Genomic DNA, 15888 nt, shown 5'->3' on the forward strand with positions numbered 1-15888 from the left:
AATAATTTACAATTACGTTGTGCAGATTTCATTTCACATTGCATGTTACTTCTAACACCTAATGTAATATTACCACTCTTAATGTAAGGCCACTAGAAGAATAATGAATGTAATGAAAAAACTGTGCACCTACAATAAAGTTATCAGTCTTGAAACCTATATACAGTAATAAAAACAAATGTCCAGTGAAATCTTAATGCAATGAAAAACTGGAATTCACATTGACTCTTAAGTAGTACAACTGTGTATGTGTAATGAAAGAAATAAAGGGTTGTAATTCTATGCACAGTTCCATTGCATTGATTGATTGATTTAGTGTTTTATGGCACAAAGCAGCTAGGCTATTTGTGCCAAACGTCCAGGAAAAAGTAAAAAAAAAAATTAAATGTAGTAAGATACATAAAAGGAAATGAAGGTAAAACAAAACATTCTTTGAAAAACAGAAAAAGCATAAAACCAATGTTGACACCTAGTCAACAATGTTAAGAGAGAAAGCAGAGTAAAAGAAGTTGTAAAGGACTTTCTCTAGCAAAATGGTAATGATCATAACCCACCAGGAAAACTAACAGGTAAGTTCAAGAACCACCGTCAGTCACCTGAAGTTGGCCTTTCCAATCCTGGTTCCAGGTTATGTGTCATAGCAGCCATTATCAAAATGTAAAATAATAGAAGTTTTAAAAGACATATAGCAAAATCATAATAATGAGTAGCCAAATGTCCAGTAAAAAGGTAAAAGGAAAGTAAATGGAGTAAAATTCGTAAAAGGAAACAGCAATTACAAACAGATACTTGCATAAAACCAATGTTTACATCCAGTCTACAAAGTTGTAAAGGATTTTCTGTAGCACAATGGTAATGGTCATAACCCACCAGGAAGACTAACAGGTAAGTATAAAAACCACCGTCAGTCACCTGAAGATGGTCCTTCTAGTCCTGGTTCCGGGTTATGTGTCATTATGGCCAGTACTAAAAGGTAAAGTAATAAAAGTGTTAAATTACATGCAGCAAAAGTGTAATAACAACTCGCCAGGACGACTAACGGGTAGTTCAAACGGATATTTCAAACATCAGCATTAGTCACCTGAAGTTCCCCTTTCCAGTCCTGGTGTCGAGTTATGTAATGTTCTGGCCATTTTACAATGTCAAATGGAACTAGAGAGAATGAAACTGTAAAAAGGGAACCACAATTAAAAAGGTGAATTGAATAAATATTCAACACTTAAATGAGATTAAAAAGATTAATGGCCATTAAAAACCTAAAAACTTTATCAAGGTGGACAGTGTCACCATTACCAATAACACTGTCCACCTTGATAAAGTTTTTAGTTTTTTCTGTCAGTCACCGTCAATAACCATCATCAATAACACTGTCCAATGTCACAGATAAACCATGGGAAAAAACATGTTTAAAATATTGCCGTCGTTGAGAATCGTAACGATGGCAAGAAAGTAAAATGTGTCTGATAGTGATTTGAGTGTTACACAAACTACACACTGGTGCATCAGTTCCAGATAAAAGAAAACGATGAGTTAAAAAACTGTGACCAGTGCTTAGTCTAGTTAGAACAACTTCCTCCTTCCAAACCTTACAGAAGCTAGATCACCAAAGCCCAATATAGGGTTTTATTTGAAAAAGCTTGTTGTCGTGTTGCTCACTCCAAGTGGACTGCCAGCTGGCACGGAGACCCGCCTTGAATACAAGACCATAGTCCATGTACGGAATAGGCACAGTGGTGATAGTGCGGGAGCAGACAGATTTAGCTGCGTGTCTGCAAGTTCATTCCCGTGAATACCAATGTGGCCCAGTATCAAGAAAAACAGAATAGAAGTAGATGTTAATGAGAAATGGGCCAGTCGGTTTTGAATATCAGTGAGAACAGGGTGTGAGCCAACGTGTGGGGATTCCAGGGCCAGTATAGAACTAAGCAAGTCAGTATAAATAGTGCAGTTGGAGTACTGCTCAGCTGCAATATGATCCAGGGCAAGAAATATGGCATACAATTCAACAGTGAACACAGAAGCTGTAGAGGGGATCCTATGTGCAACCACCGAACTACAGCAAACCACAACAGAGCCCACTGAATTACCTGATTTGGAACCATCTGTATAAATGGGAACGGAATGATTGTTTGAAAGATGTCCATTAAATAAAAGACGGTACTTCCAATCTGGAGTATCTGCCTTTTTCACATGACTGAAAGAAAGGTCACATTTGGGGACTGTAATAAGCCATGGTGGGATGGGCTGACCTGTGGAATCTGCAATGTTATCCAAGGACAGACCCAATTCATCCAATTGCGCCTGGATGCGAAGGCCAAACGGAGCAATGGCAGATCGTCTGTTCTGAAAAAGTACGGCCCACAGAGGAAGGAAAACACATCCCCAGGTGGGATGCTTTGTTAAGGAATGAAGTTTCGAAGAATATTGTAAAGATAGTTGCAAACGGCGAAGGTGCAGAGAAGGTTCATGAAATTCAACGTATAAGCTTTGAACTGGAGAGGTGCAGAAAGTCTCAGTGCAGAGTCGAAGTCCTTGGTGATGAATGGGGTCCAGCATCTTTAAGGCCGAGGGTCTGGCAGAGCCAAAGACCATTGATCCATAGTCAAGTTTTGATCGAATAAGAGCACGATATACCTTTAACACTGAACATCGATCTGCTCCCCAACTGGTAGTAGAAAGGACACGAAGGATGTTCAGTGCTCTTTTGCATTTGACCCAAAGCTGCTTTAAGTGTGGTATAAAGGTCAGTTTACGGTCAAAGATAAGCCCCAAGAACTTGGTCTCAGAGACCACTGGCAGCAAAATTTCACCAATATGAAGTTCAGGATAAGGGTGAATACTCTGTTGGTGGCAAAAGTGCATGCAAACGGTTTTAAAGAGAGAGAAATTAAAGCCGTTCGCCATAGTCCTCTGCAGTACACGATTGAGGGCAGTTTGTAGTTGCAGCTCAATATATCTCATGTTCGACGACTGACATGAGATGTGAAAGTCGTCAACATACAAATCATTTGCAATAGTGAGAGGGAGTTGTTCAGTGATGGCATTTATCTTTATACTGAAAAGTGTGACACTCAAAACACAGCCCTTAGGGACTCCAAGTTCCTGTACAAAAGAACGGGAAAGTGTTGAACCCACATGAACTTCGAATCTCCTGTCTATTAAAAATTTTTTTAATAAACATGGGTAAATGGCCACGTAACCCATATGTATGGAGGTCTCGCAAAATGCCACACCTTCACGTTGTGTCATAAGCTTTCTCAATGTCAAAGAATATTGATACAAGATGTTGGCATTTGAGAAAAGCTTATTTGATTGATGTTTCAAGACGAATTAGGTGGATTGTGGTGGAATGCTGTCGTTGGAACCCACACTGGGTGGGCGAGAGGAGGTTGTTTGATTCGAGGAACCAAACAAGAGGAGCATTAACCATCCTTTCTAAGGTCTTACAGAGACAGCTCATCAAAGCAATTGGACGGTAGTTTGAAGGAATCTTGGGATCTTTCCCTGGCTTAGAGAAAGGTAAAATAATAGCCTGGCACCAGGCATTAAGAAAAACATTCTCCTGCCAGATCTGATTAAAGACAATTAGAAGGACATCAAGAGAAACAGGAGATAAATGGTGCACCATGTCATAGTGTACATCATCAGTCCCAACAGATGTACTGGCAGACCGATGAAGGACCATTTTCAGTTCCACCAGTGTAAAGGGACAATTATAGTCAAAGAAACAGTTCAAAAGGAAAGAGGTGAACGCCCTGCCCGAGTCTTGATGGCCAAGAAGGTGGAGGAACAAGCAGAAGTGCTAGATACCCGGCAAAAGCTTTCACCTAGAGTAACAGAGACCATCCTGACCAGCAGAGAGTAAAATCGAGAGGGGGACAGAATTGTAGTGCCCATTAACCTTTCGAATCCTGTCCCATATGACCTTGGAACTGGTGGTAGAAGATATGCTAGTTGTGAACTTAATCCAAGATTCCTTCTGGCTTTGACGTCTTACCCACCTAGCATGTGCACGGCCCCGTTGGAAAGCGACGCAGTTCGAAAGTGTGGGATATCTATGAAAAGTATCCCAGGCCTGTTTTTGAGCATTCTGTGCTAAGTGGCAAGCAGGATTCCATCACAGACAAGGATATCATGGAAAACGTGTCAAGGTTTTAGAAATACACTGAGCAGCTGCTTGTATAATACAGCCAGTTACTGCTGCCACACAGTCATCTATTGATGGCTGATTTACAATGGCAGGATCAAGTTCTGTGAGAACAGTGAAAGTGTACCAGTCTGCCTGATCCAGCTTCTACCTGAACACGCGGGTAGTGTGACATCGACCATGGCCAGTCTCTCTCAAAAGTATAGGAAAATGATCACTGTCTAGTAGATTACTGTCAACCCTCCATGAAAAATGGAAGAATAATGAAGGGGAGCAAACTGAGAGATCAATAGTGGTAAAGGACTGACTAGGTGCAGGAAAATAAGTGGAAGAACCAGTATTGAAAAGAGAAAGATTGTGATCAGAGAGCATACGCTCTACAGAGCGACCCCTCCCATCAGTAACAGCACTTCCCCAGAGGGGATGATGTCCATTAAAGTCCCCCAGGATTAGAAAGAGAGATGGTAACTGTTCAACGAGAGCATCAAGGTCTGATTGATCATATGTCTCACCAGGGGACAGGTACAGAGAACAAAGAGTGATGGTATGACCCAAGGAAACACGAATGGCTACGGCCTCAAGGGTGTGTTGAGTGACAAAGACAGGGTGGGCACATGCTGATCAACCAATAGTGCCACCCCTCCATGTACTCGTCCATCACACAGCCTGTCATTTCTGTACAGAGAAAACTGCCAAATGGTGACTGTATCAGCAGGTTTGAGAAATGTTTCTTGTAAGGAAAGACAAACAGGATGGTAGGAAGCAATCAGTGTTTTGATATCATCCAGATTAGAACGTAAACCTCGACAGTTCCATTGTATCAAGGTGGCCATTTTTAATGACAGGTAGGTGAAGTGGCTGGAGAACCCTTCGGTTTACGACCATGTCTTTTTTCCTTACTGTTCTTAGTCAGAGAAGGTCTATCAACCTCCATGGATCCTGCCCTGGGTCGATTGGGCAAGTCTTTGTTATTGGAAGGGGATTCCAGTGACTGAGGATGCGAACAAATGATTGGTTTGCCTCTTGAGGTGGGAGAAAAAGATGTATCAGAAGAAATGCCTGTATTTGAAACTGAAGGATGTGGATCTTGAGGTTTGTTGGAATGTATGGGAGGAACAGAGATGGGTGTGGAAGTCGATTCATCAACCTTTTTTAACCATGGAGGTCAAAAGGCTTTTCATTTGTTTTGAAAACGATTCTCTTGGAGGCACAGAAAGATCTGTCTGCACTCCCACTGTAGTTGTGAAATGAAGTGCAGCAGCATATGTCCGAGATGGAGTGGTGGGAAGCAATTTCCGAGCCTCAGGATAACTAATGTTATGCGTCGTTTTCAAACGCTGCACCTCTTTTTCCTCCAACCATTTTGGGCAAGAACGAACGTAGGAGGGGTGAGAACCATTGCAGTTGACGCAATGTGGGTCCATGTCACATTCATAGGCATCGTGGTCCTTGCCTCCACAACGAGCACATGTCGGGGAACTACGACATGATGTCTTTGAGTGGCCAAATCTCTGACATTGGAAACATCAAAGAGGGTTTGGAATGTATGGCCGTACCCTGCAAGTGAAATAACCTGCCTTGATGGTGGCAGGTGCACGTCATGATGTAAATGTCAAAACGAGGGTATTTGTTGGCAGTGTAACTCCATCTTTACGAGTGGAGATGCGCCTCACTGCAGAAACTCCTTGAGTGGAGAGACCAGCGAGAATCTCTGACTCGGGGACGTTCTTAAAATCCCCTCTCAACAATAACTTCTCGTGATGAATTCAAGGTAGCATGAGGGGTAACCTCAATAGGTACATCCCCAATTGCCTTTGAATTCAAGAGGAGTTCACTGTGTTGGGATGTGGATGTTTCAACCAATAGGTCTTCAGATCAAAGCTTCTTTACTGACTTTGGAGAGCCAGCAAGTCCTTCTAGTCCCTTCTGAATAAAAAAAGGGAACAATTGCCCTAAAGGTTTTTCCAAAAGAGAATGTAATATAAGAAAATGAGGTACGTGTGTTACAGATGTCGAAGATTGCTGCTCAGAGTCTTCAAGACGTGGTCGCTTACCTATTGACTCTTTTTCCACTATTTTATTTAAATTTTTTGAAGGAGGATCCATAGGAAAAAAGAAAATTTTTGGTACCCACTGACCCCACCCACTATGGAGCCCTACGAGGGGCTGCACTACAAAGTCATGCAAGGACAATGCAGCAATGCCAGGGTTTCGTGAGCACTATACCCAAACACCAGCATCAGGCACAATGTCCACAACACCCGTTGAGAACTTCCAACACTGGTACTTGGTTGACTCTAACCCAAGTGGACCAGCCGAATGACTCAAGGGGGGCCACCCAAAGGCCACCCATCTACAGGAATTGAAGACCAAAGTGGTGTGTTAGGGTTGGATCCCTCAACCACCAGGATCCTCTTCTCCCCTTCACGGGTCGCCACGCAAGGCAAACACGTAGGTGGATGTTTAGATCCCAGAAAAAATAACCAGACAGAACAGAACCTTCCCTGGGAGGTCCCCTCACCACGTACAGAAATCCACACCGAGGGGCAGTTCCATTGCAAGAAGAATTTAAATATGTATATATTACCGTAGAAGTTACTACAGATTTAAAGCACATTGAAAAATGCGTAATTAGACACACTTACAAAACATACTTTTAAGAGAAGGAATAACAAACTAATTTAATAAAAGAAAGTTCATTTTAACAGGCTTGTCTTCTCAACATCTGGATTTTCAATGGAAACTGAGTGTATTCCATTACACAGTTTGTTATTTAGAAGCATGAAACAAAAAAATGCATCAAAACAATGGTTGATGAGCAGAACTGCCCAGTTCAAAGTGGCACTTGTAAAGAAAGGTCTATAGATAATTTGAAAGTCTTTTGCCATTTTTATTCAGTTCAGCATGCTCAAAGACAAAAGCCTTGTCATCTACCCCAGCTACAACTGTTGAGTAGTCCTCAGACCTTTACAAGAGTCAGTATGAGCTTTGTAGTTGCTGCCCATGTTACCTTTGTTTTTTTCATCATGAATATTCTGCTTATGTCATCTATAACAAAGTTAACAAAAATGCATTTTGAAGCAGTCACCTTGGGAAAGCCATTTTCAATCAAAGAACTCTCATAAATAATGCTCTTACTTTGCTCTTATGCTGAGTCCTTGTAAAGAGACCTGTTTAAAATAACTCAGAAGTTAATAAAACTTTTACACAAGAATCATCCATCACAGACAAAACACAGAAAAACTGTGCCAGTCTAATGCTAAATGACAGCAAAAATATCCAATGTTTCTTTCACACGAAAAGATACCACTGTACTTCTATTAATGTAACAGCTTCCTGTACTTGCAAAACAGTGAAACATAGAAGGATTATAAAGATATATAAGCTACTCAGTATTTTCTATAACTACAAAATTACTGCTGGTGTAATCTTACCAATGTATCTTAAATTAAGTTCCTTACTGAACAGAAATAACTGCATTAACAAACAGATGACAGCTTTTACTTAACATTCTAGTTTCCATAACATTATTAGCTGGAAAAAAATTCCAACAAAAAGTCAATATCTGCAAAATTAATTGTGAAAATATTTACATTATTACCAAAAATTCAACATAACACTGGAATTATAATATTAATAACTTTATAACTTCTATGTAAACATCAAACACAACTTACGGCTTTCCAGCTTCTCCCTTGTGATCTTTAAGTGAGAGTTTTGATAATTTTCCTTCAGGCACTGATAGTTCAGTCTGTGATCTGTATAGAAAAAGAATTTCATAACAAATGGTTATAGCCCCACCACTGAATAATAAATGATCTAGTGACAAACATTTAAAAATAAAAAACACATCAACATCACATTTAAAATCCCGACTGCATCACAAAAGAATAAAACCATCACAAGTTCTCTAATATCATAGAAACCTTCAGAAGTGAAGTAACTGGCCCACATTAAAACAAAGAATGTCAGGACTTGTAGATGAAAAATATTCTTTTAATATCACTAATAATATTTATTTGTTTATTGTTAAACACAAACTTACACAACTTGCTGTCCATGCTGTGCTTCATAATGTTTGCTTCCATCACACAAGTGTTCAAATTACTTATTATTGTGATACTGAATAAGCTGTTACTGACTTATGTTGACTAATCAGCACAAACAACAATAGTGACAATCTACCAGAATGCATTTAGACAAACCTTCAATCATTATAACTCACATTAAAGACTTCTGTGAAACTAATTCTGAACAGATTTAGTAATCACAACAACAAAAGGAATATATTTAAAATGATTGAGACACCTCAATTTTATAGACCTGTTTTATATGAAAAAGTGTTTGAACAAAAAGTATTAACACAATAAAATAATTTATAATTCTGAGATTTTATACATTTGTTTAATTTTGGAATTTTGTAAAAACTACTCAAGGACTACCTATCTACACTACCAACCCACAATTTAGAAGCAACAGACTACAGGGTAAAAAGTAGTCAACAGTACCTAGACTACTCTTTTTATCAATGTAGGATTGACTGTAATATTTTAATGTCCTCACAAGTTCAGATATAAATGCCACCTACTTAATTTAGTTGCCGGAATGTATGCCAATATGAACTATACTGCATGCCCTTAAAAAATAACTAAATTCCTTATTTGGGACTGCTCTACCTATTCCATCTTCCCACTTACTTACCATTACCAGATTTGTTACAAGGAGAATCAGGAAGTCTGAAAATCTACACAGCATGTTGCACAGTTTCGTGTAAACTGTAAACTATCAAACTATTGCACCCCTCTAGAGATGAAATTTAAATTTACTTCACTTTTTAATCTGAATAATCTAGAAACTAGGTTCTTTGAATAAATATTCTTATTCCATTAATTAAAAACTAACTGTTGAAAGTACTAGCAATAAAACAAGATTCCAAATACTTTGAGTTTGTGTTTCTACCAATTAAAAATTCAATATTACTGAAAAAACTTAGATGCTAGGACAATTTATAGATACTATAACAGCCTGTTACCAAGAATATGTCCTGACCGGACCCTCACATCTGATAGAATGAACATGTTTGGTGAAGATCCTCATGATCTTAGGATAACGAGCGAAAATCCCTAATCACTAGGACTCGGAAATTTTCAATACATATAGTAATTTCTTCCAACTAGGCTAAATAGTGTATTATTTCAAAACCTGTCATATGCATATAATATTAGCTATATATACACAATGATTTCATGAGGTAAAGCAGCCAATATAAAAGTTTCCAAAAATTATATTACACTGAGGAGAAAGAGGAATAAGAGAGTTAACTATTAACAAGTAGACACAAATATATCTGCCATCTTACTTCCTTGTCCAGTTCTCAAACTCCTGTAGTCTGAGGACCCATTTTAATTACAATTTGTCATGGACCCCTAAAACTTATCCAGTTTTTGTTTTGCAAAAAAGACTGTACATGAGAAGCTGTACTCCAAAATCAAGTGTTTTAATGAACATTATCTTAATTTCATTAAAATTTATCCTATAAATTATATTTTAATATATTTTTTATGAACTTTCAGACATGACCCACAGACATCCTGAGGGTTTACTCTACAGACCCACACTTTACAAACACTGCCATAAGAAAATTCAGTCGCCATAATCATGATTTTTGTTAAGTGCAAATATTTATTGATTTTTATTCATAAAAGTCACTGGTAAAATAAATACAAATAAGAGATAATTCTTGGTTTTGATTTAAAACAAAATTTTCTTAATTGATCAATGATTGAAAAAAACAAATTTATTAATCACTGATCATGACTTCCACAAAATTTTCCTCATAACACTATGTAACAAAATTTTTTACTTTTTCTTGTTTCTTGGCAGAAAGTGTTATTTCCCAATTGCTTATGCCTAAAGTAAATGGAAAAAACCTATTTTTCTTTTCAAACTTTGCTTTTGTGACCTGGGAGTGTACAACAAAAACATGATGGGAGACTATATTTGAGGACTGATAAATGAAAGTGATTTATATTAGTTGCAAATCTCGAAAAACTACTCACTTCTAAACATTTGTATAACTTTAGTATAAATAAATGCAAATCTTGATTCATATGTTGTTTTATTCAGACCTTATATAAATGAAAATGTGCAAATTTGCCCATTTTTACATAGAAAATAGGTTAATTTCTAAATTTCATTATCCAGGTCATAAAAGCAAAGTTTAAAGGGAATAATGGACATTTTCTGTACTTTTACTACATACACAACTAAGAAATAACACATGCTATCCAGGAACAAAATTTGTATTACATAGTGTAATAGATAGTTGAATGCCTGCATACAATTACGCACTGGTCTAAAAGTTTAGATATTTGTGGTACAAATGCCTGCTGACTGTGAATGGCTTGTGCCTTTGGCTTTGCATGCATAAAAACCAACAGACTTTAGACAAACACAACTTTCTGAAGGCCTAATTTTAAATTAAAAAACCAGATCAGTGACCTACTGCAAAGAAGTATTTCAAGCACTGATAAAATTATCTTTCAAATTTTCTCTTTGTTAAATCTCAAAGGCACGAATCCATAACAGTGTGTTGATAAAAAATGACAAGAAAAACATATGTATCAGGTGCATTCATTTATATTTCTGTCTTAGAATGAATAGAAATACAACTTAATGTTAGTGTGGCAGATTTGCTTGATCAAAAATCTGTTTATGTGTGGGCTAAAAGACATGCCACAACCCCTCAAAGGATGCTGTTCAACCTATCATGTACATAACATCACAGTTACAGACTATTCATTTTTAGCCTACATTACTGTTTTAGCAACATTCCATGTTAGAGATGCGTAAATACCACATGTAGTGTAGAGTTTCTAAGAAAAAAAAAAAGATTGTGTATTTTAGAGGTTTAGAAATTGTGCAAATACAATATTCAAATTGTTTGATGGACAGAAGTAATCATGTTCATCATATGAACATAACCTTGGATTCAATCTTGTCAGTTTGATTCTATCAACTTACAGATGTAGAGTAAAAATACTTCTGTAACACGTCTGATTTTTTGTGTACAAGACTTTTACACTTTACAAACAAATTTACCACATTTTGTGCAGATGTGTGCTATAAGTTTGAAATAATTAATACTTCTCTTCTTAACTTACTAACATCAAAATAAAACTAAGCCTAGTTTATTAGCAACACTATTCCAACAATCTCTGAAAAGAACAATTAAATTCTGTGGACATTTTCACACCAATCACTTGTAAAAATAAAATTACTTAGATTCTCACCAGGTTTTATAAAAGAACAGGCTATAACTGTTTGGTATCAAATGAAGTGATACAAGGTTTAATTAATACCTGTCTTGCATCAACATATTTAAAAAAAAACTGATTTTAGATAAAATCATTATTGTAACTTTTCAGTAATTTAATGAATAATGTTCACAGGTTTGATACATGTATATCACTCAGTAATGCTTAAACTTTACAAAAAAGTGCATAAACTCAAAAGGTAAAAATATTCCATAATAAAATCACGTTTTTAGGCCTACAAATTTGTGACAATTACATCAGTTGAAAGACTTTTCCCCTTAAGTTCTTAATATCAAGTCTGTTTTTTTGTTCCAATTTAAATGTTGAAAGCTGGAGAACAATTAGAAACCAAGATGCCACAAATGCTATAAGAATTGTAAACTTGAGATGTTTTCTCCAAACTCATCTTAATTTGTCCACTACAGAGGCACAAATGAGTAGTACTTCATTTTTCTTTTTATTTTTCTGTAAATCGCTACCAGAGAATCCTTTCTTCAATACCAGATCTCAGCAGTTACTGTAATTTTTATCACAAACTTTGCACCTCTTGGTTTATTTCTTTTCCAGCTTTCAGTGTCTAAAGCAGAACTTTTAAAACAACAGTTAAATACAGAAAACCAAGAACTGGATAATACACTGATGCATTATTGATAATACACCAACGTACTATTTAAAAGGAACATTTATATACTCAACTTACAATGACGAAGAAGCTGGAGACGGCTGTACTTCTGAGATTGGTGAAATGGTCTTGGTTGTAGTAGCAAATTTGGCACCAACTGGTGTACTTAAAGATTGTACCCCCAAAATTCCTCGTCCAAGGCTTATTCCAGTTCCTTTTCCAAGTATGCCACGACCAACTTGTAAAAACAGCTAGCGTAAGTGTTCATATTTTTCATCATAAAACTTAAAATTTGGTTTTAAACACTTGCTAACATCTTTTGTTACTTGTACTGTCCAGTAATGTAATATCCAATTTCCTTAAATTCATTTACTTTTTTTTCTAAATCTGTATATATTTTTTAACTGGAACATACACACATATACATATGTTCAGTTTTACTGTCACCACACATCTATATACACTCTGTACAACCATACATCCCTACATGGATTTTTTTTTTATATCTGTAAAGTATACATAAATACTACATCATATCACATAAAACCTAACAGTGATGAATACACTGAATGTTCACCAAAACATGACAATTGGTGTGCAAGTGTATCAAATGAGAGTAGGTCTAAAGAAATGAAAATATCACATCTATAATCAGAGAAGAATTTGTGATGGAAAATTAATCAAAAGAAGCTCAGCTAATACTTGTGTGTTTACAGTATTTAATACAAGTTTTACAATATTTGACCACAATTAACTTTTGAAACAAATAATTAATTAATTGACCAGTCACTTATTTGATCAGTCAACTAACCAATCTGAAAACTGTGAATACAATTAAATCTAGCAGTGATGAAAATAACACATCACATTAGATAAGGCCTAACAGTGATGAAAACAACATCACATTACACAAGGTTTGTGATAACAATAACACATCACATATGCCCAACCATTAATGACATTAGTTCAAACTAATTACAAGCCAATATTTGGGAAAAAGAATATTCAAAGCAAGGTTACTACTTCACATTCTTCTGGTTTGTTTGGACCTTAAATAAATATTTTAATATCACTGGTCACTGTTGTCTTCACTGGCCTTTTATTTTAAAAGACATGTTGGACAACAAACACAAGTTTGATATTTCTGATGTGAACAGGTGTGATTACAATAATACTGCATGTATATATGTTTTCTTGTGGTGTTAAACATTTTTACTTACTAAACACTGTGTGATAAACATACATAAAGTCTTCCTTATAAAACTTACTTTGTGGCACAGATGGTGTCACTACCCTACTAGATGCCTGCGCAGCCTGGCTAAGAAGCAATCGTCCAAGAGCACCCCTCCCCAACACTAATGGTGGAGTAGGAGCACCTTCAATCTAGAGAATTAAACACTTGTTATAGATATCCATATTTATCAACCCAAGTAGAACAAGAACTCAACTTCTTCATTATTGCCTGGTCAAATTTGTCTTTTATAGATAAATATATCAGAATAACATTACAACTCAATGAGATATCACCGAAAGAAATCCATTCACCTTATCCATCCAAATATTTCTTTTGTACAAGTTTAACTATGTGACACTTAGTAAGTTTACATCACAAGTACAATAATTTTAAATATAGAAATACATTTTTTTAAATCTACTTTTAACTGGTATTTAGTATCCATTGCATATCAAATTGCAGCATTTGCTTATAAGAAGAAATTTATATTAAATTTTCAAACAACCATAAAAATCATTTTTCCAATTTAAAAATGACACTAATCAACATAATATTATAACACCAACATATGTATTAAAAACTAAATGTAAATGGTATTAGTTAATTTAGGTTTAATGATTATCTGGAGTTTGCTCCCTTATTTTTGATGGCTGGCAGGGTGAGCAAGTTTGGGGCGACGGGGATGAGAACCCGCGACCCTCAGATTACGAAATGCACGCCTTAACACGCTTGGCCATGCCGGGCCGATCTAGAATGAATCTTCTCTCTTATAAGCACTGAATTACACCAATGCATTTATCTACACAAGAAAAAATTATAAATCTAACTCCGTTACTAGCATGTAGAAGCTGTAATACGAAGTAAGCACACACATAATTATTAGCAATATTATCAAACGCTTGCATGGAAATATCCACTGCTTGTATTTCCACTAGAATTTTGTAACATCTGAAATTTTTGTTTGCTTGCTGGTTAAGATATTACTATTACTATTTTATCATCTCCAGTGATCTATTCTTAATAACTTGTTTAAATCTGAATAGCTACTTTTCCATAGGTAGCAGCAAGTAATGACAAGAGGTAAAGATGTAAGAGGTCAAGAAGGTAAGCACAAACTTGTAGTTTTTGATCAAGTATGCAAGAAAAAAAAGTACACACACTTTACACAAATTATTGATAGCCCCACAAAAATTTTTAAAACCTCAAAAAATCTTAAATTTTCCTGAATAAACCTCAGTTACATCTGTTTTCCTTAAAGCTAGTTACTGTGTCATTGTTGCTGTACTTTTTGTCCTGGCATTAATTTTATAAAATATGTTTAAACAAAACAAAATGTAACCTTTGTTAAAACATATTTTACATAAGCTATTATACAAGTGTTCAGTTTTTAATTTTTTATTGATATTTTTTAATGAACAGTCAAAAAGAATATTGAAGTATGGGGATCTAATCATCAAGAATATTTTTAAAGTTGTTAAAAGTATTAAATATGGACCTAACATAAGTGTTAAGTTTTAATTGAAAAAAATTAAATCAATTTAAGAAACTGATACAAAATATTTGGAAAAAACGATCAAGAAGTAAAATGAGAAACGTGCATCTTTTCCTGAACCTTGTATATAATGATGTAGAACACAACTCATGTTGCACAAATAAAGATTATTATGAAAGAAAAACGTAAAAGCATACTTTCTTTTCTGTACTAGACCCATCTCCTTGGCCTGGTCTACGTGTCTCTTTCTGGGACAATGCTGCCAACAAAGCTCCACGTCCTCCTCTGCCATAACCTTGAGGTGGTGTGGCCATGACTGGTTTTACTTACTGTGAAAGTTCAAGACAGAATTTTCAAATTTATTGTATTTCTGAATTAGCCTTACACAAAACAACAAAAACTGCTTCAAATTTCTAATGCATTAACACTGTTCCCAAGTAAATTTGCACAAATTTTATTGTTTCCTCTCAATCCTTAAAGCAACAACACCTTTGTGAATAACATATTAAACTGTTAAGTATCTCCATTACCAAAACAAATTCCATTCTGAAAATTTAGAAGATTAATGGTAAATACCTTCAGTAACTTTTTCATGGAAATTCAAAATACTGATCCTTCAAAGTATCTTGAAAAATGTTGCACTGATCCACCCACAAGTTGTAAATTTATCTCAAAAGGGGAAAATTAGTGATGGTCCTATAACCCAACACCAATAAACAATGACAGATGACCACAAAGCCTTAAATTTCTGGACAATAAATCAATATAAGAGGCCTGGAAGAATCAAAACCACACAGGTACCCTCATACACACATCTTAGTTTGCCTCATTTAACTACCTTTACTCACCTTCCACCAGTTATTTTTAACAGCTGGCTTCACTTGAGTATTGCACATGAAGCTTGTGGAATGACAACTATAGAAATGTACTTTGACTTTCTTCTGCTCTATTTAACTTTGTAACACAAGACAATACATTTTCTACTCAATTAATATGTAAATTTTGTAATATCTGTATTCTTTTTCAGTTCAGTTTTGGTGATGACTGTCATTCAAGCAAATACAGCTTTGCTTCTCA

General features: G+C 35.8%; 1 protein-coding gene across 3 annotated transcripts in view; it reads right to left on the bottom strand.

Annotated features, from left to right (window-relative positions):
- LOC143252443 (piwi-like protein 1) overlaps nt 1-15888 on the bottom strand; it is a 50652-nt gene that overhangs the window by 25762 nt on the left and 9002 nt on the right. For all 3 annotated transcript variants that reach the window (XM_076504548.1, XM_076504547.1, XM_076504549.1), the window contains exons 2-5: nt 15009-15140; nt 13354-13468; nt 12164-12323; nt 7825-7905 (exon numbers count right to left, since the gene is read on the bottom strand). In XM_076504548.1, the coding sequence (XP_076360663.1) occupies nt 7825-7905; nt 12164-12323; nt 13354-13468; nt 15009-15125 (473 nt within the window). In that variant the 5' untranslated portion in view covers nt 15126-15140. The remainder of the gene's footprint in view (nt 1-7824; nt 7906-12163; nt 12324-13353; nt 13469-15008; nt 15141-15888) is intronic.

This window comes from Tachypleus tridentatus, chromosome 6 (genome assembly GCF_004210375.1).
Source record: "Tachypleus tridentatus isolate NWPU-2018 chromosome 6, ASM421037v1, whole genome shotgun sequence".
NCBI lineage: Eukaryota > Metazoa > Arthropoda > Merostomata > Xiphosura > Limulidae > Tachypleus > Tachypleus tridentatus.